Source organism: Dendrobium catenatum, unplaced genomic scaffold (assembly GCF_001605985.2).
Source record: "Dendrobium catenatum unplaced genomic scaffold, ASM160598v2 fragScaff_scaffold_665, whole genome shotgun sequence".
NCBI lineage: Eukaryota > Viridiplantae > Streptophyta > Magnoliopsida > Asparagales > Orchidaceae > Dendrobium > Dendrobium catenatum.
In genome coordinates, this window is record NW_021319127.1 from 5,711,534 (window position 1) to 5,735,884 (window position 24,351).

The 24,351-nt window shown below is 36.8% G+C and overlaps 1 protein-coding gene across 1 annotated transcript in view; it reads left to right on the plus strand.

Annotated features, from left to right (window-relative positions):
- Positions 1-651: 651 nt before the first annotated feature.
- The window catches only part of LOC110099314, a 36,657-nt gene continuing 12,957 nt past the window's right edge, over positions 652-24,351 (plus strand). Inside the window, exons 1-2 of the mRNA XM_028695696.1 lie at positions 652-790; positions 12,785-12,866. Of these exons, the coding sequence (XP_028551529.1) occupies positions 12,833-12,866 (34 nt within the window). The 5' untranslated portion in view covers positions 652-790; positions 12,785-12,832. The remainder of the gene's footprint in view (positions 791-12,784; positions 12,867-24,351) is intronic.

Genomic DNA, 24,351 nt, shown 5'->3' on the forward strand with positions numbered 1-24,351 from the left:
TGAGAACATCCATGAATAAATAAGAAAGATATGGACTTAAGGCTGATCCTTGATGTAATCCAATCGAAATAGGAAAATACATGATCAAGCCACTTTGTGTTTGAACACAAGTATTAGCTCCTGCATACATATCTTTAATGATTTGAATATAAGTATTATTATATTAACTCCTTTCTTTTCAAGAACTCTCCATAGCACTTCTCTTAGAACTTTATTATATGTTTTCTCTAAATCAATAAATATCATATGTAGATCCTCCTTATTCTCTCTATATTTCTCCATCAAACCTCTCAATAAATGTATGACTTTCATAGTAAACCTACCTGTCATGAATCCAAATTGATTTTGAGAAACATTAGTATCACGTCACAACCTATGTTCCATAACTCGCTCCCATAGTTTTAAAGTATGACACATTAACTTAATTCCTCTATAATTTGCACACTCATGTGCATCACCTTTATTCTTAATAATAGGAATTAATACACTCATTCTCCACTGTCTGGAATATTCTTCATGATTGAAAAACACTCAAGTAGAATGCGTCAACATATTTCGCTTATTACTAAATACGCCGAACATTTCAGCCTATTCGTCACACCGCCCAACCAGATCCACAATTTCCCCGCACAATTTCATGCTTTTCTGCCTTTTTTTGCTTTCGTGTGACAGGGAGAGGCCAGGTGCGAGAAATCATTTCAGGAGGCCAGGCAGAGATGTTAGTTTTGTATAAGTTAGTGCATTTCGTAACCCTTATCACAGCTGAAGCAAGGGCTTTTAAATTTGTGAGGTTAGTATTTCATAGTTAGTACATATCAGTTTAAATTATTTGGTGAATTATTTATATTAAGTGAATTTTTGTTTGTTTTGAATTTTGTAATGAAAAATTACATTTAATTTTTAATTTGTTCTTGCAAGGTTTCTTTTTATTAAGCTTTTACATTTAGTGATATGTTATATATTTCTGAAATGTTGACGTAATTTGGCATATATCGTTGTTTGTTCAATGAGAAAATAGTAGTATTTAGTTGGATAGAGATTCCTTTTGTAAGGGTATTTTTATTAAATTTTATATTATGAATTTTTTTTTTTTAATTTTTTGGATATGAGTATAATATTTTAAATAGTAGGATAATTATATTTATAAGGTATTGTTCTCTGACTGTTTAGGAGATTTCTTTGATCAGAAGGTTTTCTTTTTAACGTGCTTCTCTAAAAAAAAAAGATATTTGTAATAATGACAAGTTCTCTAATTAAAACATCAACTAATGTTTGGATAAGGAATGTTTATTTATTTAATTTAATTAAAATTTTTTTACTTTCTGCAAACTAAACTGTGTTTGACAATAGCAGATTAATTTCACCATACGCTATTAAAGTTTTAATAATGAATAGTTTGCTGTTTTAATTTTTTTTAATAAACGGATTAATATTTTATATTTGTTGTTAGAAGTACTTCTGTTGGGGATAAAACTAATTAATGATAAAATAAAGAATTAATTTTTAAATCATATATCAAACCATTTCTTTAATGAAACCATTGATATATCAAACCATTTCTTTAAGATTAATATATCAAACCATTAAGGAATGTAGTTATAGATCATTTCTTTAATGCAAACTTGTATCATTTTAAAGAACAATAAACATAAAAATTGAACACTGTTAATCCTTTAAAAAATATTTGCATATTTTAATATTGTAATAATCAATTATATACATATACATAGAAGAGAATAGTATTCATTTATCAATTAATTTCTTGTTTTATTAACAATCATGCGTTATGATTATCTTACAAAGTACATTTATATTAAAAAATTCTACAACATAAAGAACATATAATTTGATGGAGTAAAATTTAGATTGATTAAATTTTGAGTAAATTTTTTATCAAGTGGTGAGATATATTCAATGCGTTGCATGAAGGAGCATTGTATAATTTGAACTTTCAGGGAGAGCATGCAGTACGAGAATAAACGCATGTGTAGAATTCAGGGCAGGCTAATCATCTTAATTAGCTTTAAGTAGAAAGGTGTTTTTAGTATTTTTAATTGAGTATTTATTCATCTTTAATAGTAAAGGATATTTTTAGTATTTATAATTCTTTCATACCATTAAACACTACTCCCATACTTTCTAACTCATTTATTCCAAAATTAACTCCATCCAAAGTACTTATTTGATCCCATCAAAAAAATATAATTTCCCTCTATAGTGAAAAGAACAAATGTTTTTGCAACTTGAAAAGATTTCTGAGAATACACTTTATTAGCATGTAATGTTATTTTACACCTTGTTAGCATGTAATGTTATTTTCTTAGGTCACTTAAACCTAATCTTCAAAATAATTAATTAGCTAATATAATATGCATAACTGAATGAATAAATTTGTTCAATATTGGAATTAATAATTAGCGAGTTATTATGGTGAATTTCTACCCTTTAACATAACTAGAGGATTTACGTATGCTCTCCTTTGATGGTAGTATGTCCCGATTGATGCTATATTTTGGGGGAGAGTTGAGTAATACAGACGAGCTCACACCAAAATATATTGGTGGCAAAAATCGTCCGCTCCTTGTAGATGATAACATTTCGCTTGAAATATTGAAACTATAAATTATGTGTGCATTAAGGTTAAATTCAACAGCAAACACTGTTAACATCACATGTTTATGTGATAATGATAAGTTATATTCGACATATGTCGCCGATGATGAGGTTTGCGAGTTCATGTTGATGGATGCTAAAACCCATGCTGTCGTTGTGTACGTGGAGGTTGACGAGATACCACAAACAGATGTTGCGGGCCCATCTACTCAAGTGTATACGTGAGTTTGTACTATCACATTTGATGGTGCTTTATGTGGTACTTGTTCGCATCCTTGTTAACATATCCATGCCTAAATAAAACATTGGTTATCGTAGGCCCACTTTGATGTTCGTTGCCTCGCGGGTGAGTGCAAGAGAGTGTATGAGAACTGTTGAAGCTGATTTTCAAGGCCGCCTTACTTTATATGAGCAACCAACTTTCCTGCAACAATAGTCCCCATCACGACCTAGTGTGAGTGAACGTCCACTTGGGAGACACCCATTATAATCAATTTGAAGATATCCAGTCCTCCGGGCCATACATGTAGCACACTTCGCAAAATAAAAATAACATGGTGGAAGGTTGCCAGGTTGCTGAAAATGAAGTAAATGCATAGGAAACCATGGATAACGGTAGTAATGATTCATCACACGGCGATAGCTCTGGAGTAGACACCCATGTTTCCGAGGGAGAATATAACAATACGGTGATTAACGGTCAAACATTCATTGAAGATCATGCAAGAAAAAATTGTGATGGCTTAGAGGCGATGATCGTCAATAATGATTTCACCGAAACGGTTCATACAACTTAACAGTGGGATGATGATGAATATTTCGATGCTTCGGCCGTGGACGTATTTAGCTAAACATAAGCTATTATTCCAATAGAATTTTATGAAGGTCAAATTTTTCATTCAAAGGAAGACCTGAAAACTGCAATTAACGAATGGTCGATTATTCAGAATGTTCAATATTTAAAATCGACCTTCAACATGAGTCAGCTTACTATCACATGTGCCCAACATGACAATCTACAATGCCCATGCCTTTGGCGCTTACATGTTGCATGAAGTAAAAGACTAGGTTGGCTATGGAAAATATCTACATGACAATCCACATCGCCCATGCATTTGGTTGCTGCAACACATTTACGTATGATTCGTGAACGACCAATTTAGTGGCTCTGACTGATATATGTTTTGAGGAACCTTGGCCTAAATACCCTTCGATATTTACAGTTCATTCGCCTGGATCATAATCTTATTATAACATTGGTTGAGAGATGGTGCTCCTTGACGAACACCTTCCACTTTACAATCGGTGAGATAACGATAACACTACAGGACATGCAAGTACTGCTTGGTCTCTGAATTGATGGACCCATAGTTGTAGGGTTGAATGTAGTTGGTGCAGGACGTTGGTGAGTTAGCTGGCCAGATTGTTGCGATGAGCTTCTTATTACACATCATAGCAGGATACAATGTACCATCCACCAGGTGATGAGGATGACATCACCACCTTTAGGATGGGTACGACCAGGTCGAGTTGATGCTCCCACTTCATTGTCTTCATTGAACTTTCTATAAGGACTCATACGACGACTTAGTAAGAGCCGGGCCATTTCTTCAGCATGTTCGGGCCTGCATTTATAATTGTGTGTTTTCTGATGCCAGATACGCGTCACAGTCTCATGTCTCATTAGGATGCAGTGAAATACATATCCCCTAAGCAGCTTATGAAGATGTGCTTGGAGTTGGGTTTGAGTGGGGCTACTCTTAAAATTACACTTAAATTCATACTAAAGATGTTAGCCCTAAGCATTAAAAAACTTTTTTGGCTTGCCTTCATGCAATGGCTCATTCATCCAAGTATTATAATGTATTATGGATACGTGTGTCAATTTATTTCATCAGCTTTCATGTAACAATGTAATATGGGTATGTATGTAATTTGTTTCATCTCTATAGCTAGATTTGTGATACAATAACACACTGAGAAAAAGATAAAAGAAAAAAAACATATTTATTAATATATAACGTAATTTTGTAATTTTAAAAGTACAATCAAAAGTTAAAATGAAACTCCATTACAATAAAGCATTCAAAAGAAAATGAAAAATACATATCCCAATATTCATAGTACTAGATGATTTTATTATTTGCTAAGCAGCATATGCAGACGTGATTGGAGTTGAGTTTGAGTCGGCCAGCACTTGAGATGAAACTCAAACTCATACTAAAGGTTTTGCCAGTCCTTAGCATTAAAAAACTTTTTAGGCTTACCTTCAAGTAATGGTTCATCCGATCGTTATAAAAATCTAATATAAACTCATCAAAACCATAATGCTATTTATGATATAAAATCACATGCTCGATGTCAAGGCTACTACAATCAACATATGGAGAATGACCATCCTCCCTCTCATGTCTCATCTCATGATATCGTATCTACAAGAAATGAAGACTTATGAGATGATCATTTTATTCTAAGAATCTCATATGAACATATTTCCATCCGGCGACATTTAGAAAATCTCTTGTCTTATAAAGTTTTACTTTCATTATCTCAGCATGCATGACCCAAAGGGCATGATCCTCATCTTCGAACCATTCATGTACGCAACACCTGAATATCTCATTCGCATTCGCTTTTTGTTCCAACGAACTGTCACCAGCCCGTGCTATATAAGCATGCATTCTTCTACTTGTATCATCGAACATTTCTTTATTAGGTCTCATTCAAATCCTCTTCATAGATGACCAATACATTTTGAAGTTTTAAACTCTATCTTCAAAACTTTACTTGATATGTGAATGCATCTCCTTTAAATAGATGGGGATGTGCAAATCCCATCTTCACATGCAACTTATAGTTACAATATTATTAGATGGGACATTTCATCTTTACAGTTCAATTGATATGACGGCTTGCTGCAATGTAAACACCCACAATGATTCATTAGACAAACTTTGCAGGTTTCACAATGACATGATGATACAAGCTTGCAAAACTGATTTAATAATGCAAACTGATTTGATAAAATATTTATATATTAATGCGAACCTGACTGAACATTTATATTACAAAATATCTTAACTCATAACCAATATTCCAACAAAAATAACCATTTCATATTAAAAATCACATTCAAACAGATTATGTTGTCAAATCTAAATGTATTATCAAATTAGTATGCGTTATCACATTAAAAAAATTGATACTATAATGTCGCTAAATATTACTGTGTTGTCAAATCAACATGTATTATCAAATCAATTTGTATTGTCAAATCAGTTCATATTATCAAATTTAACAGTAATGTCAAATCATACTATTTATTTATTTCTTACCAAATGATAATAGCTCTTGTAATCTGATAGACTTCTCCTTTAAATTAAGCATGTATTTCTTGTTTGGATGCATGTAATTAGTATTTTGCATTCTCCTCTTCCTCTACAAATCTTCTTGTGCTTGTTATATCTTTGTATGTAATGTATAAGAGAACAAAAACCCCTTTGAAGAAACTGATTGAGGGTAGTAGTTGATTGAAGAAAAATTTAGCGCATTTTCATTGATAATGGTTTAGAGGAGGTGGACAAATTGAAAGACATTTGCCGGTGTTGTATGCATTCCTGGTCAAACATGGAAGACTGTATATTATGACACACATATGTCGAAGTTATGAAAATTCTCTTTTATAGGGATGAAGCCGGTTTGAATGAGGCGGGTTAGAGATTTCTGCAAAAGAGGCTTATAGAATAGCTGGGACATGTAGCGCCGATTAACATTATGAAGATTATATCTGCTGAAATTGGACACCGTGAAATTAGCCATTTGAGGTGATTGTGGACAACCCAACAGTTGATACAAATCACTGTATTCTTTACTATAAATAGCATCCTACAGCCGATGCATTCCTCGTTGAGACATATGAGAATTTGATTGTTATGGCAGGTAAAAAAAAAGTTTCTCAATGTATCAGACTAACAATGAGTCCATCATTGGTTTTAACACAAATTCAATTGCTGCCTAACTCAATCCCAACTCCAAGCTCGCATGCGCTTTATGATCAAGAATCGTTGAAGGCCTTTTTTTATAATTTTCTTAAGTGTGTTAGTTAAGTAAATTCTGAATGTGGTTTGTATTTGTTAATTGCCGAAGTTATTAAGTTTTATAGATCTTGTATGTTCGTGTCTATCTGAATATGGTTTTTAATACAATATTCTTATTATTGTTGGAATGTTGCTTCTGAGCTTAGATATTTTATAAAGTTTTATATTGTTTAAAATTATTAAGTAAAAATATTTAGGCAAAGAGAATTTTATGAACATTCAATAGAATCTATTTGACGCATTCAATTGAATGCGCCAAACAATTTAGCTAATTCTAAATGCGCCAAACTTTTTGGTACATTCAATGAAATGCGTCAAACATTTTGGCTATTTTTCTTCTTTTTAAATTTTGGTAAAATTTGGATCCTTTAACTAATTTAAGTTTTACTCGTGTTTCTTCTTAAAATTACTTTTTTTATTATATTTAATTTTTTTGGTATTTTTTCAAATCGGAGGAAATAATATTCAGAAAAAAGAAAGATAAATGATAAAATTATTTTGAAAAATCAAATGTTGAAAAAAAGTAAATCAAAATATAATACTAATTATAATAAATCAATAAATATGTTGTAATTAATAATTTCTCAGTAAAACAATACTTATATTCAATTTAATATATACACTTTCAAATTGTTTAATTTTCATTTTTAAATAAATTCAAATACGTAAATTTATATTATTTGAAAATTTTAATTCAAAATAAATAATCTATTTCAAATTTTATATCTAGATATAAATTTAACATTATTACATCTAATTAAACTACTAATTTATGCAAAACTTATAAATATGCCAAAATAAAAAAGGTAATATTGACATTTTGATTGGTTTGAACTGTTTATAGTGAAACGAGCTCAAGTTCGAGCTCGAGCTCACTTTCCAACTAACGAGTTGAGTTCGATAGAGCTAAAGCTCAACTTGACTCGACTCGTTTACACCCCTAATTGTGTGAGCTTTGCTTAAGAATGTAATAAGTACTTGCGTTTTCTTTAAAAATGCCATTACTATTTGCTGGTATGATTTTTTTAAATTAACTTATTATTAAGACCTTTTGCTAAAAAAATTTTAAATGATGATCCTTTTAAAAATTTTGCTTGTTTAATTATTCTTATAATTTTTTTTCTTATAAGTATACTTGTATATAAACTATAACTTCGTATAATAAGCTTAAAAATTAAGAAACGTCAGATATCATGAAATGAAATCCTCAAATTTCACGAAACTGTTCGAATACGGATTAGGCTAGATTGAATGGAAGGTTGATGCGGTCAAAAATATAGGGGACATTATATTTTTTGACCACAGAAAAGAACAACCTTCCAAGATACAAAATAAAGACATAAAATGCTTAAAACAAACTTTAATATTATAAAAATGAAAGACTTACAAACTTTGACTCAAACAAACTTGACTCAAACAAGACACCCTAAAATTGCTTCACTTAGAGAAGAGGGATACAGGTGGAGTGGCACTTGCGGAGAGACGAAAGTGGTTAGAAGCCAAGACGAAAGGTTGGAAAGAGCTCGCAAGATTTTCGGAGGGGATGAGAAGAAGAAGTGGATAAAGCTCGCAAGCTTTTCCAATGAAACCCGCAGGTTTAAATTTCCAAAAATCACATCACATAACATACCTAAAACATAACATAATCCCTCATATTTATAAGTATGAAAGGGGGAATACAAACAGCCACAACATTAATTTAAAAGCTTATTTAAATAGGAAATATGAAAAACCAACAGTCACTTCCCGGAAACGAAGCACCAAAGCCACGGAAAAGCCCCCATTCATTCACGGGAAACAGCCTAGCCAGGAACCGAAGGAGCAACCGCGGGAGCCATGGAGGCCGCACGGAACCAAGGTGCCAAAGCCACGGGAAAACCCCCCAAGCTTGGAAAACCAATAGCCATCGTGAGAACCAAGGAGCCATGGCACGAGAACCCAAGAGCCAAGCACGAGAAACGAATAGACAAAGGGGGGAAGGAGAATAGACAAGATCAAATAAATAATGAGCTCATTTTTAGCTCCATAAATGAACTAAAAACCAGCTCATAATGAGCTAACCTTCCACTTGACAATAATGAGCTGGAGAGTCAATCAAATTTTTTTGGGTTTGATTTGACCCCCCTTTGTCTACATCAGATTCTCCCCTTCTTGAAAAACTCATCTTCCGATGAGTTAGCTTTGTTCTGAAGGCATTGCACCAAGAGACACCAAGACTCAACATGATGTCAAGACACACACGACTCGCAAGATTTTCCTGACAAACTGACTCACAAATAAGACTTGACTTGACTTACAAGACTGACACAACAAGACTCACACAACTCTCACAACAAGACTTACACGACAAGACTTGACTTGACAGACTGACTCACAAGACAAGACTCATAAGAATCACAACAACTGTTATGATTCACTAAGATTTTTCTTGACAAACAAAACTTGACAAACTTACAAACCTAGGACTTCCTAACTTGCTCTGATACCAAATGACGCGGTCAAAAAATATAGGGGACCCTATATTTTTTGACCAAAGAAAAGAACAACCTTCCAAGATACAAAATAAAGACATAAAATGCTTAAAACAAACTTTAATATTATAAAAATGAAAGACTTACAAACTTTGACTCAAACAAACTTGACTCAAACAAGACACCCTAAAATTGCTTCACTTAGAGAAGAGGGATACAGGTGGAGTGGCACTTGCGGAGAGACGAAAGTGGTTAGAAGCCAAGACGAAAGGTTGGAAAGAGCTCGCAAGATTTTCGGAGGGGATGAGAAGAAGAAGTGGATAAAGCTCGCAAGCTTTTCCAATGAAACCCGCAGGTTTAAATTTCCAAAAATCACATCACATAACATACCTAAAACATAACATAATCCCTCATATTTATAAGTATGAAAGGGGGAATACAAACAGCCACAACATTAATTTAAAAGCTTATTTAAATAGGAAATATGAAAAACCAACAGTCACTTCCCGGAAACGAAGCACCAAAGCCACGGAAAAGCCCCCATTCATTCACGGGAAACAGCCTAGCCAGGAACCGAAGGAGCAACCGCGGGAGCCATGGAGGCCGCACGGAACCAAGGTGCCAAAGCCACGGGAAAACCCCCCAAGCTTGGAAAACCAATAGCCATCGTGAGAACCAAGGAGCCATGGCACGAGAACCCAAGAGCCAAGCACGAGAAACGAATAGACAAAGGGGGGAAGGAGAATAGACAAGATCAAATAAATAATGAGCTCATTTTTAGCTCCATAAATGAACTAAAAACCAGCTCATAATGAGCTAACCTTCCACTTGACATTAATGAGCTGGAGAGTCAATCAAATTTTTTTGGGTTTGATTTGACCCCCCCTTTGTCTACATCAAAGGTAGTTGCTTGAATGCTCCAGAAGCTTTGGCACATTCATTGAAAATGCCAAAGCTATTGGATGAATGCGCTATATGGTTTAGTGTTTTCTGACTGCGCCAACTGCCAATAGGTTCGACGAATCTGCTCTGCCTTAAATTTATCTCCGGCTGTGCTCCTCTCGCAAAATTTCCATGCCATCTGGCTCCTTTTAAAAATTTGGCCATTTCTCAATACGAAAGAATATTGGCACATAATTAGAATATTATGCAAATGATAAGAATTTCATCTTCGACTTCTATTTCATTAGAAGTTGAGGCATTCATTCTAACCTGTCATTCTGACATGTATCTGTAGGATGCTGAGGATTTCATTTTAACCTGTCATTCTGACATCATTATTGTATTTCAAAATGACCTCCCACATGTATTGTTGGTAGGCAGAGGGTTTCACCCCAGTGTGTCACTCGACACTACAATTGTATTTAAAAATTCATCCTTCTGCATAGCAGAGGGTATCACTCTAGTGTGTCATTTGACATTATATATGAGTTTCAAAAATACATTTGCATGCATTTATAATAAGCAGAGGGTATCACTCTAGTGTGTCATTTGACACTATAGTTGTATTTCTAAAATACCTCCGCATGCATTTATAATAAGCAAAGGGTATCACTACAATTGTATTTTAAAAAATTATATCACGTACACACGTGAATGCATTGTGTGAAAGGCATCTAACTTCATATACTCATTTAGGCCCTGGTGAGCATGTTGTAAGTACACATGTGACGTTTGATAATGTCGCGTGGGTTAAAAAGTAAATTTAGATTCGAACCCGATCTTCTGTCGGCTAGTAGGCAGAGTTGACAATGTTCGATCAACAAAAATGTAATAACCCATGAACTCTTCGATGATGACCGTGTTTAATATATATCTCAATTAGAGGGGATCATATATTTTCAAATGCCCTCAAACTTTCACAAAATACTAATATTTTCAAATGACTACAATGGCATCCAGATGATAGCCACGTTTAATGAAAAACTCAACCGGATGGGACCACAAATATTCAAGCAAATATCATCCAAATCCCCATAAAAATTCAAAACTCCAAAATACCAAATTTCAGATATTTAAAGATAAAATAAACCCTCAAAATGCTTAAATCAAAACCCATCTACCCTCCGCAATAGTTTGCTGAGGTGGACAAATCTGAAAACTACTCTAGCTCACAAAGAGCTAATGTTTAGTCGAGTATATCATTATTATTCATTCTCTATCTATGACTTGCCAGTATGAACGTGGCATGTGTCCTCTAACTAGTGATTGCTGCAAATGACATCACACTTTGGATTTCGCCACAAATGGCGCCACTGGTAAACAATTATGATAAGGATCATCTGAATCAGGTAAATTTGTCGCAAAATGGCCCCATTTTATTACGGTTATGGTTAGCACCTGTATGCTCCCCAATGGTATTAAATCTTTGAGATATGAATTAATAGAATATAATCCATAGGTTATAAAGCCCTTTGTTAGCTAAGGTGGATTTAAAATTTGTACCCTTAGAATATCCACCCTTGGTCTACAATGTACCCTTGGATGACGCAACCCGTGGCTACTGACAAGGATCCTTTTGTCAAGTTGGGTCGACTACTTCCTCTGACTAAGTAGACCACGGATCATGATGACCCTGGACGATGGAACCATGGGATCTTGATCGGACTCATCATCACTCCCCCCACCATCCGCTTTAAGTGCAAGATGGTGAAATTTCAATTTTAAATATTAAATTTCCAAACCTAAACCAATGTTGCTATTATATGCTGGATATCACATATCTACGGATACGATGTATTCATTTGACGACTTGCCTTAATTGAAAGTTCTCTCTTGTGATTAGGAGGGGTAATTAACTATAGGGGCAAATTAAAAAGTCCACGCAAAATGAGGGTGAAATCTCTTAGTAGTGTTTTATTTCAAACCCAACATGGCTTTTAAAAATTTACCATTGAACCTAATTTGTTAAAACTCTCCCCGAAAAAGCGAGGGGAGGCTAGGGAGCGAATTTTTGGAGCCCACATATATCTACAACTGATAGCAATAAAAACTTTCACAAAATGTGAAAAAATTACAAAGTACGCTTAGCTTCGCCCCAAAGGAAAATTATCTTGAGATTTGTACAAGGAATCTCATCTCCCGCCTACTGTGTTCATGCCAAAAGAATACCCATGGTTTACCCTCACTAAATTATGAATGCAGCCCACATCCCAGTCTTATGCTAACTCCTTTGCATATGGACCCAGTCCAATGCCATCTGGACATTTTACCTCATGAAGTATGCGTTTCTATGTACCACAGAGTCCAACTTCTATCTGGTGGCACGTATTTATATATATTGTCTTAATTAATATCTTAATGTAAATTATTAAATGCTCAGGGACAAACTATATATGCTGTCTTATTTAATATCATTAGGTAAATTATTAAATTCTCGGAGAATGTTATTTGTTAAGCGGATAGCCCAATCTAAAGTGCATTATCTAATTATTTTTTTCAGCATTCAGCCATACGGTTCTTACTATCTGTTGTGTAATCCAAGTGTTTATAAAACCTACTGAAATAAAACTCTTCATTTTATTATTTGGTCGAGTATCTTTTACTAAACTAATTTAATGATCAACATCTTTCTGAAAATTTCATGAGAATTATATTTCGCAGGCAGTCGTCTTTGATTTCCAGCCACAAGATCCTGAGGATTTTTATGTAATGCTTTCAGTTCTTTTTAGTGGCCAAGTTGCAGGTGAGCAAACTTGCGGCCAACTTTGAATGATGTTCTTCTTTTAGCGTACTAGCAACTTGCAGAATCAAGCAGCACTTGCAACCGAAGTTTGCATGTTCAGTTTCAGATTTGGATATTCAACCTGAAAATAAGAAAAAAAGCTCCAATTTCAGATCATAAACTTGCATTTTTGACCTGCTTTGGCCAATTTTAAAAAATTGGCTAAAAAAATAGAATGAGTTGAGAGGAGAATAGTAATAGGAGACTTTATTGCTGATTTTTATTTCCTTGTTCTTTGAAAAAAAAAATGAAAGAAGTGGTACATAAAAAGGTTGAGAAATAACCATCTAGAAAAGAAATAAATATGAAAATCAGTCTTTAATACCGAAAGGTAGACTTAACTGCATAACAAAAGTAGAAAGTTGTCCACGAACTAGTGGATTATTGTAGGAGAAAAGTTGCTGATGAGGACATCGACAGGCGTTTTCGACGAGTATATCAGCGCAGGAGGCGTAGATCGATGGCCACGATCCGCAACCTTTATTTTGATGATATGTATTAATTTATATTCCCGAATGTACCCTTTCTTTTAGTTTTCTTGAGTTGTTGACCCAGGGGCATTTGCGTCATTGTACTTTTTTTGTTTCCTTAGGCCTATATATTATGGCCTCCTCTATTGTATTGGATAATGTTGATGAATGAAATTTTCTTATTATGGATCTCTTTGTAAGTTCGTGATATTCCCAAGATCTCTTTGTGAGTTCTTGAGGAGGTGGTACTTGAGGTTTGTAGCTCTCTAAATTTTTCCTTTTCTCTACACCCATCTTCTTCTTCCCCTACCTAACCGAAGCCTCACCACCCTCTCAATCCCCCCACCGACACAATAGCTCCACCGTCGGCCTCCCTTGGCCGGCCCATCCACCGGCGGCCCTCCTAGCTCCCACGGTCGGCTGCCAGCCCGCCGATTCCAACCTGCAGCCCCTTGGCCTCCCACCTTGCCGCAGGCTCTCCCCTAACCCAACCCCTTTGAAATTCAAATTCCCCTAGATTAAATTACTTTCCTAATTAGTCTTTCTCTATTTAGGAAAGTCATTTAAGGGAATGTAAATCTATTTTGAAATCCAAACATTTTCCCTCTCTTTACAAACCAAATTAGGAAGATATTTTAAATTTAATTAAATCTGAAATTAAAATCAGATTTAATTAGAACTTAATTAATATCATTTGGGCCCCACTTACTTAATTCCAAAGCCCCTCTCCTCCCTATATGGCCGGCCACCCCACCCTCTCTCTCTCCCATTAATACACCATTAATTCCCCTTCCCTCCTAGCCTGATTTTGAATTTAAAATTCTGAATTTGAAATTAATCCTTTCTTTTATTGGAAACTTGAAATTAAATTCCGGTTTGTTCCCTCCCTCTACCTAGCCCACCCGCTCCTAGTCTCCCTCACCCGAGCCCAAACCCCTCCACCCTTACGGCCCACTTCCACCCTCTCCCTCTAGCTCACGGCCAAGCCCATCCCCCCCCAAACCGCCACTTACACTTCTCCTCTCCCTCTTCTCTCTATTGGTGCTCCTTCATCTCCCGACAAGAATGCATGACGGATCAAGTTGATCACGACTTTGCTTACAACGCCCAAGGTGAGATCGACATCCTACTCTCACCATTCTACGAACCGGATTGGGAGTACAACGACACAGTAGAATGCTACGTCAACCGCATTGTGTATTGTCTCGCCGAGACCATCGAGCTTTAACGACCAAGAACCTCGTGGCTCCTCATCGGACACTCCTTACCTCCTCCAACTCCGGCTACCTTCCCAACAACCAAGCTCCTCAGCTCGTCCTTCCTAGTGGTCATCTCACTTTTAGTGTGGAAGATCTTCCACCGCTAAGCCTAGAACCGTAGAACACCTCAATATTAAATTTTGGATTTGTGTTATAAGCTATTACATTACATTCTCCTTTGTATTTGATTGAGAGTGTCTTGGTCAATCTTCATGTAATTCTTTGCCTAAGCAAGTGGAAGACGGCGAATTTTAACAAATTACTTTGATTTGATGCATAACTTTATGATGGCTAACTTTTAATAAATTCTTTTGTTAATCTCTTGTAGCTCCATGCATGTATCACATCATATTTGGTATCAGAGCATGGCTAGCATAGGCTATGCATGCTAGAAGTCATCCTAGGGAACTTTAACTTCAATTTTAAGTGTCGTTGCATGCTCATTATCACCTAGAAAATTTTAAAACCCTTATTCGTCTTGTTGTCCAGAAAATTCCTGCACCAATTATTATCCTTTAGGTGAGTCTAGGCAAGAGTTAAGGTGCTGTCCACCGTCCACACCCTAGAAACCATCCAAAACACTTAGACAACTTAGGTCCTTGTTGTAGTTTGCTGTCTTGATCATTTCAGCATCATTTAGAGGCATCAGGAGCATATTATTTTAGTGTCTAGGTGCTGTCCACCACCCCGGTACCTCCCCTAGCGTCTCCTAGCATCTACCCATGGATCCGGAACATATTCAAGCGACTCTAGACCTCATAATGGGTCAACTTGGGACAGTTACTCATCAAATTAGGAACACCCAGACTGACTTAGCGGACTTTAGATGCCAAACCGGTGATCGACTATATAACATTGAATGATTAGGACACCCCGCAATTTACACCCCTTATAGGCCGCACTCCCCCTACGGTGAGGAAGCCTGGACTGATTATGGACCATCGCGGGATCACTATCGTCATAACATTAGACCTAATCAGGATCCCGTAGGAAATGAACCCACTTGGAGAGATAACGATGCTCAACTACTAAAGAACATCCGAATAGACGCCCATTCCTACGATGGCACCCTCGACCCCCAAGTCTTCTTAGATTGACTCAAAGGGATGGATAGTTATTTCAAATGGTATAGCATTTCGGAAGCTAGGAAAGTTAGGTTCGTCGAAATGAAACTTACTGGTCGCGCCAACCAATACTGGACAAACATGGAAAACATGCGCGCAGCTCGAGGTGAGCATCCCATCACCGACTGGCGAGCTATGAAGCAACAACTCAGAAGAAAATATCTTCCTCCTTTATACTACCTTAAGCTCTTAGACAAATGGAATAGACTGACCCAGGGAAGCAAGCCCGTGAAAGATTACATCTCTGCCTTCGACAATTTCAAGATTCGTTGCAATGGTGAAGAGTTCACTACCCCTGCTCAACTCCTATCCATATTTAGAGCTGGCCTTAGGGAAGATCTCCGAGATGAGCTTTTTGCGAGAGGAGTTGATACCTTAGAAGCAGCCTGCAGTTTAGTGCTTGACCTCGAAGAGTCTAGGATCCATTCCCACACCAAGCAGTTTGACCCCCGCACAACCCCTTATAGAGCTTCCTCCGGTCAACCCCAAAACTGACCCACGGGCTCTATAGTTAACCGACCAACTGCTAGACCAGCTCCACCTCGCCCTGATTTTAAAGGTAAGACCCCCGAGCATGACACTCCCAAAGCCACTTATGGAACCAAGTGTTATAGGTGTCATGGGTATGGGCACATTGCCTCGCAATGTTCTAGTTCCTGTAAGGTCACCATAATTAAGGAAGTTGATGTTAAATTGAGTAAAGGAGCACCTTTGTATGCCCTAGTGGCACGAGAAGCCGATCCAGAGCTGGGAGAACCCATTCCTGAAGAAGTCCAAACCCTCCTTGACACTTTTGCTGATGTTTTTCCAGTGGACCTCCCTAACCATCTACCTCCTTTGCGTGACATCCAACACGCTATAGACTTAGTACCCGGAGCCTCTTTACCCAACCTTCCCCACTATAGAATGAACCCGGAAGAGCACGCCAAATTAAAAGAACAAGTTGATGAGTTACTCCAGAAGGGATTCATCAAAGAGAGCCTAAGTCCTTGTGCTGTTCCTTCACTCCTAACTCCCAAGAAGGATGGCTCTTGGAGGATGTGTGTTGATACCCGCGCTATCAACAAGATTACTATGAAGTATCGTTTCCCCATTCCCCGCCTGGATGACATGTTGGACATGATGACGGGAGCAACCCTTTTTTCGAAAATAGATTTAAAGAGTGGATATCATCAGATTAGGATCCGACCTAGGGACGAATGGAATATGACATTTAAAACTAAAGACGGACTGTATGAATGGATGGTTATGCTGTTTGGTCTCAGCAACGCCCCTAGCACTTTTATGAGAGTTATGACCCAAATCCTTCGCCCATTTCTTGGTAAGTTCGTCGTGGTCTACTTTAACGATATCCTAATTTACAGTAATTCGGTGGATCAACATCTAAATCATTTAAGCCAAGTCTGTGATGTTTTGAGGAAAGAACAACTCTATGCAAATCCCAAGAAATGTATGTTCCTCATAACTAGCGTCACCTTTTTAGGGTTTATAATATCATCGCAAGGAATTTCAGCCGACTCCGAGAAGGTACGAGCAATCAATGAGTGGTCTGAACCTAAGACTATCAGAGATCTTCGGAGTTTCCATGGATTGGCCATATTCTATAGGAGGTTTGTTTGAAACTTTAGCACGATAGTGGCACTCATAACCGACTGCCTGAAGAAAGGAGATTTTCAATGGATTGCGTCTGTCTCTAAGGCTTTCGAGGAGATAAAGAGGAGAATGGTAGAAGCTCCAGTTATGCGTCTACCCGATTTTTCATAAGTTTTTGAAGTGACTTGCGACGCATCTGGATCAGTATAGGAGTTTTATCACAAGAGGGATATCCTATCGCGTATTTTAGTGAGAAGTTAAATGACATCCGACAGCGGTACTTTACCTATGATAAAGAGTTCTATGCTATCATTCAATCCATTAGGTATTGGAGACACTACTTACTGCCCCATGAGTTTGTCATCTTCTCTGACCATGAAGCCCTGCGTTACATAAATTCGCAAAAGAAACTCAATGCACGACATGGTCACTGGGTCGAATTTCTTCAGGAATACACCTAAACCATCCGACACAAAGCCAGAATGAAAACAAAGTGGCTGACACCCTAAGCCGTCGGATGTTGATAACCCAAGAAATGAGAACTGAAGTGATTGGATTCGAGCATCTTAAAGAGGACTATATAGACTACCCTTATTTTAGTGAGACTTATTCCCTTTTAACTTTCGGACGTGAGCGTACAATCGATGATTTCTTAGTAGAAGATGGGTACCTATTTAAGGCTTAAAAGCTCTGTATTCCCCAAACGTCTCTTCGTGAATACCTTGTCTGGGAATTACATGCAGAAGGTTTAACTGGCCACTTTGGACAATCCAAGACTATTGCCGCATTCGAAAATCGATTCTATTGGCCCAGCCTTAAGCGTGACGTCAGTAAACTTATAAGGAGATGTTATACCTGCCAGTTGGTCAAACAATGCGAGCAGAATATGGGACTCTACTCTCCACTCCCAGTACCCAATTTCCCTTGGCAGGATGTAAGTATGGATTTCGTCCTTGGTTTGCCTAAGACTGTTAGGAAGCACGATTCCGTCTGTGTGGTCGTTGACTGGTTCTCAAAAATGTCCCATTTCCTCCCATGTTCTAAAACGTTTGATGCCTCGCGGATCGCTAAGCTTTATTTTGAAGAAATAGTTAGACTTCATGGCCTACCGAAAACCATCGTTTCCAATAAAGATGATAAGTTTACAAGTTACTTTTGGAAGACTCTGTGGCACAAGATGGGAACGAAACTTTAGTTTTCTACAGTCTTCCGCCCCCAAATTGATAGTCAAATCGTGGTTGTTAACAGGAGCTTAGGAAACCTCTTAAGGACTTTGGTAGGTGAAAACCATAGGGATTGGGATTCTAAGCTTCCCATCACGGAATTTGCTTATAATAACTTTGTCAATCGAACCACTAGTCTAAGTCCTGCTGAGATTGTGTACGGATACCAACCTAAACAACCCATTGATCTAGTTTCCATGAGTCCTAGGGGTAGAACATCAGAGTCTGCATATGCATTTGCATCCCATCTTCAGGAGTTACATACAGAGATTAAAAAGAAAATTGAACAAAGTAACACCAATTATAAACTTATTGCTGAGAAGAAAAGAAGGTTTAAGGAATTCAAAGTTGGAGACTTTGTGATGGTACGAATCCTCCCGGAGCGTTTTCCTCCTGACTCCGTAAAGAAGTTGCATGCAAGAAGCGCCGGACCTTTTAAGATAATTTCAAAGGTTAACAGTAATGCTTATGTGCTGAACCTCCCAAGAGGTTTTAACATAAATCCAACCTTTAATATAGAAGATCTAGTAGCCTTCGAGGGTCATGAATTTAACCCCAAGAATCTACTCTGTAATGAGCCTTGTGTGACCCCACCTGGTTAGATTCCTAGCCTTCCTCCACTGCCCCCAATTTGCTTGATTTTCCCAATGCGGAGAATATCGAAGCAATCCTAGATGATGAGATTATTTACACAAACGAAGGAGGGCGCCGAAGGTACCTTGTTCATTGAAAAGGAACACCGTAAACAGAGGACACATGGATTGATCGAGAGGAGCTACAGAGTTTGGACCCGGATCTCCTAGAGCTGTACGAGAGCTCTACAGACACTTACTCGACGAGGTCGAGGTTTCTCCCACATGGGGAGAATGATGAGGACATCGACATACGTTTTCGACGAGTATATCAGCGTAGGAGGCGCAGATCGATGGCCGCGATCCACAACCTTTATTTTGATGCTTAGTTTTATTTTGATACAAAACATCAACAACATCAAGCCTTTATCCCACTATGTGGAGTCGGCTACATGAATCCTTTTTCTCCATTGTGTCCTATTAAAGGTCAAATTCTCGTTTAAATCTAATAAAGAAAGGTCATTCCTAATATATTCTAACCAAGACTTTTTAGGTCTACTTCTACCTTTCTTAACATAAGTCAAATCTAATACCTCTACTCTCCTAACCGGGTCATTGTAAGGCCGCCGTTTTATGTGACCAAACCATCTAAGGCTACCCTCTCTAATCTTATCTTCTACTGGAGCTACTCCAACCTTTTCACGAGCTTAGTTTTATTTTGATGTTATGTATTAATTGATATTCCCGATTGTACTCTTTCTTTTAATTGTCTTGAGTTGTAGCCCCAAGGGCATTTGCGTCATTGTACTTTTTTGTTTCCTTAAGCCTATATATTATGGCCTCCTCTATTGTATTGGATAATGTTGGTGAATAAAATTTTTTTATTGTTGATCTCTTTGTGAGTCGTGAGATTCCCAAGATCTCTTTGTGAGTTCTTGAGGAGGTGGTACTTGAGGTTTGCAGCTCTCTAAATTTTTCCTGTTCCCCTACCCCCATCTTCTGCTTCCCCTACCTAACCGAAGCCTCACCACCCTCTCGATCCCCCCACCGCCACAATAGCTCCACCGCCGGCCTCCCTTGGCCGGCCTAGACACCGGCGGGCCTCCCAGCTCCCAATGCCGGCTGCCAGCCCGCCGGTTCCAACCCGCCGCCCCTTGGCCTCCCACCTTGCCACCAACTCTCCCCTGACCCAACCCCTTTGAAATTCAAATTCCCCTAGATTAAATTACTTTCCTAATTAGTCTTTCTCTATTTAGGAAAGTCATTTAAGGGAATTTAAATCTATTTTGAAATTCAAACATTTTCCTCTCATTATAAACCAAATTAGGAAGTTATTTTAAATTTAATCAAATCTGAAATTAAAATCAGATTTGATTAGAATTTAATTAATATGCTTTGGGCCGCACTTAATTCCCAAGCCCCTTTCTCCTCCCTATATGGCCGGCCACTCTACCCTCTCTCTCTCTCTCTCCCATTAATACACCATTAATCCCCCTTCCCTCCTAGCCTAATTTCAAATTTGAAATTAATCTCTTCTTTTATTGGAAACCTGAAATTAAATTCAAGTTTATTCCCTCCCTCTACCTAGCCCACCGCCCGAGCCCCAACCCCTCCACCTTCACGGCCCACCTCCTCCCTTTCCCTCTAGCTCACGGCCAAGCCCATCCCCCTCCCAAACCGCCACTTCCAGTTCTCCTCTCCCTCTTCTCTCCATTGGTGCTCCTTCATCTCCCAACAAGAATGCATGGCGGATCTAGAAGTTGATCACGACTTTGCTTACAACGCCCAAGGTGAGATCGACATCCTACTCTCGCCCTTCTACGAACCAGATTAGGAGTATGACGGCACAGTAGAACGCTACGTCAACCGCATCGTGTATTGTCTCGCCGAGACCATCGAGCTTCAACGACCAAGAACCCCGTTGCTCCTCATCGGACACTCCTTGCCTCCTCCAACTCCGGCTACCTTCCCAACAACCTCGTCCTTCGTAGTGGTCTTCTCACTTTTAGTGTGGAAGACCTTCCACCGCTATGCCTAGAAACGTAGAGAGTGTAAATCCTGAAGGTGAACATCTCAATATTAAATTTTGGATTTGTGTTATAAGCTATTACATTACATTCTCCTTTGTATTTGATTGAGAGTGTCTTGGTCAATCTTCATGTATTTCTTTGCCTAAGCAAGTGGAACACTGCAGATTTTAACAACTTACTTTGATTTGATGCATAACTTTATGATGGTTAACTTTTAATAAATTCTCTTGTTAATCTTTTGTAACTTCATGCATGTATCACATCAGTTGCTCTCAAGGATTGTTGTGAATGGAATGTTGTCCACAGATTGCTAGATTATTGTAGATGGAAAGCTGTTCGTCATGAATTGCTGGATTGTTATATATGAAAAAGTGCTGTTCATGGATTTAGGATTATATTAATGCTCCTCCTTGAGCTGGGTTGAATATATTGATCATCTCGACATTATTGTTTAGATTATCAAAAATCATTTTTGGCAAGGCCTTGGTGAGGATATTTATAGTTTGAGAGTTTATCAGAATATAATTTAGTTGGGCTAGTTCATTTTTTATTTTTCTATTGGATGCATAGTTTGTCCATCTCAATATTATTTAGTCCTGTTGTGATGGAGTAGAGTTTTTGCAGGACTTGTGACAATGTGGTTGCCATAATACTATTTTAATGATTTTTTTACTTGATAGTTTTGTTATATTAGGTTTCTTTAATTATATTCCTTGGAAAATACAAAATACCACTGCCTTGTATTTAGCTTTAAATGTTTATTGAGGCCATAAATTATTTCTTATTTTTATATGTGATATTTTTTCCATGTTCATAAGTATAATAACCAAAGGCGAATCTTTAGTATAACACATCTCCAACCCATTTATAAGTATAATAATCAACACTATGAAAGGGACGACTTTATGTAACAAATCTTTTCTTGGTGTCAACATCAGGTACTTGAGAATGTGGTTAACATTTTCTATGTGGTCTTTGGTAGGGTTATGCATGTGTTGGCTTAGAATACTAACAAGGAATTCATATGATGAAGGGTGTGAGAGAGGTAGATAAGTTTTCCCACAAGGTGTTGATACTTACCTTTATCAATTGGCATGCTACTAATGGTAATCCCAAATTTGTTGGGTTTATTAGAGTTTTTACTGGGTTATATTCAAATATTACCATTTTTTTTAGTAGATAAAGAATATACTTCATTTGAGAAATAAGAATATCTATTTTTATTGTGCCATTTCCATACAATGAAGTATTTTAAAATTTTTAACTCTTATCTCAATTTCTCTTATTAGAAACCCTTTTAATCTGGTTAGCTCTTTCTCAAGTCATCTGCCAATATAATATCATTTATATGTACAATCAAAATCAATTTTTTTCCATTTATGTGAGTGCTTCATACAGAAAGTGTGATCAGCTTTATACTAAATGTACACACTTTTAAACATATTTAAAGAATCCACCGAATCAAACACGAGTGAATTATTTGAGGCTATATAAAACTTTTTAGAGTTTGCATATCATATTATTTCTTTGGTTTTTCAATAATGATGGGTTCTCTATGCGCACTTGCTCATCAAGGCCCTTATTAAAAAGAACATTCTTAATGTCAAGTTGATATAGAGAATAATACAAATTTGTTGCATGAAAGAGCACAACTTGAATTATGTTTAGTTGGAAATGTGAGATAGTTTCTTGATAGTCAGTATCGTATGTTTTTGTGTACTATTCTATATGCTTCATATTTTGCTTTGTGTACTATTCTATATGCTTCATATTTGGCTTTGTGTACTCTTCTTGTCTGCTTTATAGTTGGTTTTAAATATCTATTGCATCTAACTAGCTTTTTCGTGAGATATATGTCTAAGTTAGCCAAACAAAGAGATAGGAGTAGCAATGATTTAGTTCAAGTGAAGTGTAGTAAGGATGAATATCAAAAAGTACTTTTCTTTGAAGATGATATTCGACAAAGGTGGCTGAGATATTTTGCTAAACTTTTTAATGAATATTTTGCGAATACGATTGACTTTAGTGACCTTAGCACTTTAAATGAAAATAAAGATTTTATTTTTTTCGGCATATTAGTAAAATCGAAGTTAGAGAGGCTTTAAAAAAAATGAAGGGTGGAAAAGCTATCGGACTTGTTGATATTCCAATAGTGATGTGGAAATGCTTAGGAGATGAAGGAATTTCTTGACTTACTAAACTTTTTAATACTATTTTGAAGACTAAAAAGATGCCAGATGAGTGGAGGATGAGTGTGTTGATTCCTATTTTTAAGAATAAAGATGATGCACAAGATTGTACGAATTATAGAGGAATTAAGTTAATGTGTCATACTTTAATACTATGGGAGTGAGTTATGGAGAGTAGGTTGCGGCGTGATACTAATGTTTCTCAAAATCAATTTGGATTCATGCTAGGTAGGTCTACTATGGAAGCTGTATATTTATTGAGAGGTTTGATGGAGAAATATAGAGAGAATAAGGAGGATCTACATATGATATTTATTGATTTAGAGAAAGCATGTGATAAAGTTCCAAGAGAAGTGCTATGGAGAGTTCTTGAAATGAAAGGAGTTAATAATGCTTATATTTAAATCATTAAAGATATGTATGCATGAGCTATTGCTTGTGTTCAAACACAAGGTGGTTTGACCCAGTATTTTCCTATTTCGGTTGGATTACATCAAGGATCAGCCTTAAGCCCATATTTTTTTGCTTTAGTCATGGATTTTATTACTAGACATTTGCAAGAGGATGTACCTTGGTGTATGCTTTTTGCTGATGATATTCTTCTTGTGGATAGATACGAAATTTATTTCCAAAACAAGTAAAGTTTGAGTGTCCTAGTGATAATGCTAGTCAAACATTTTTATTGTTATTTAAAGTGTGTTTGGAATTTGGAATGACGGTTTTGGTGGACACAAACTATTGTTTGAGCTCTACTTTATTTGAGGATCATTTTTTAAAAGGTAGATTTTATAACACATCTTTGCATTACTAAATGTTATCTTAGAATTCAAGTCTCAAAACGGATAGATTAGATGATAAATTAGCAATGCAATTTTTGTCATTAGTGAGTTTGTTAATTGATAATAAGTTGAAATCTATGTTAGACAATGGAGGCATAGTCATATGTCAGATCTTTTTAAAAAATGGCAACGTATTTAGACCATTTT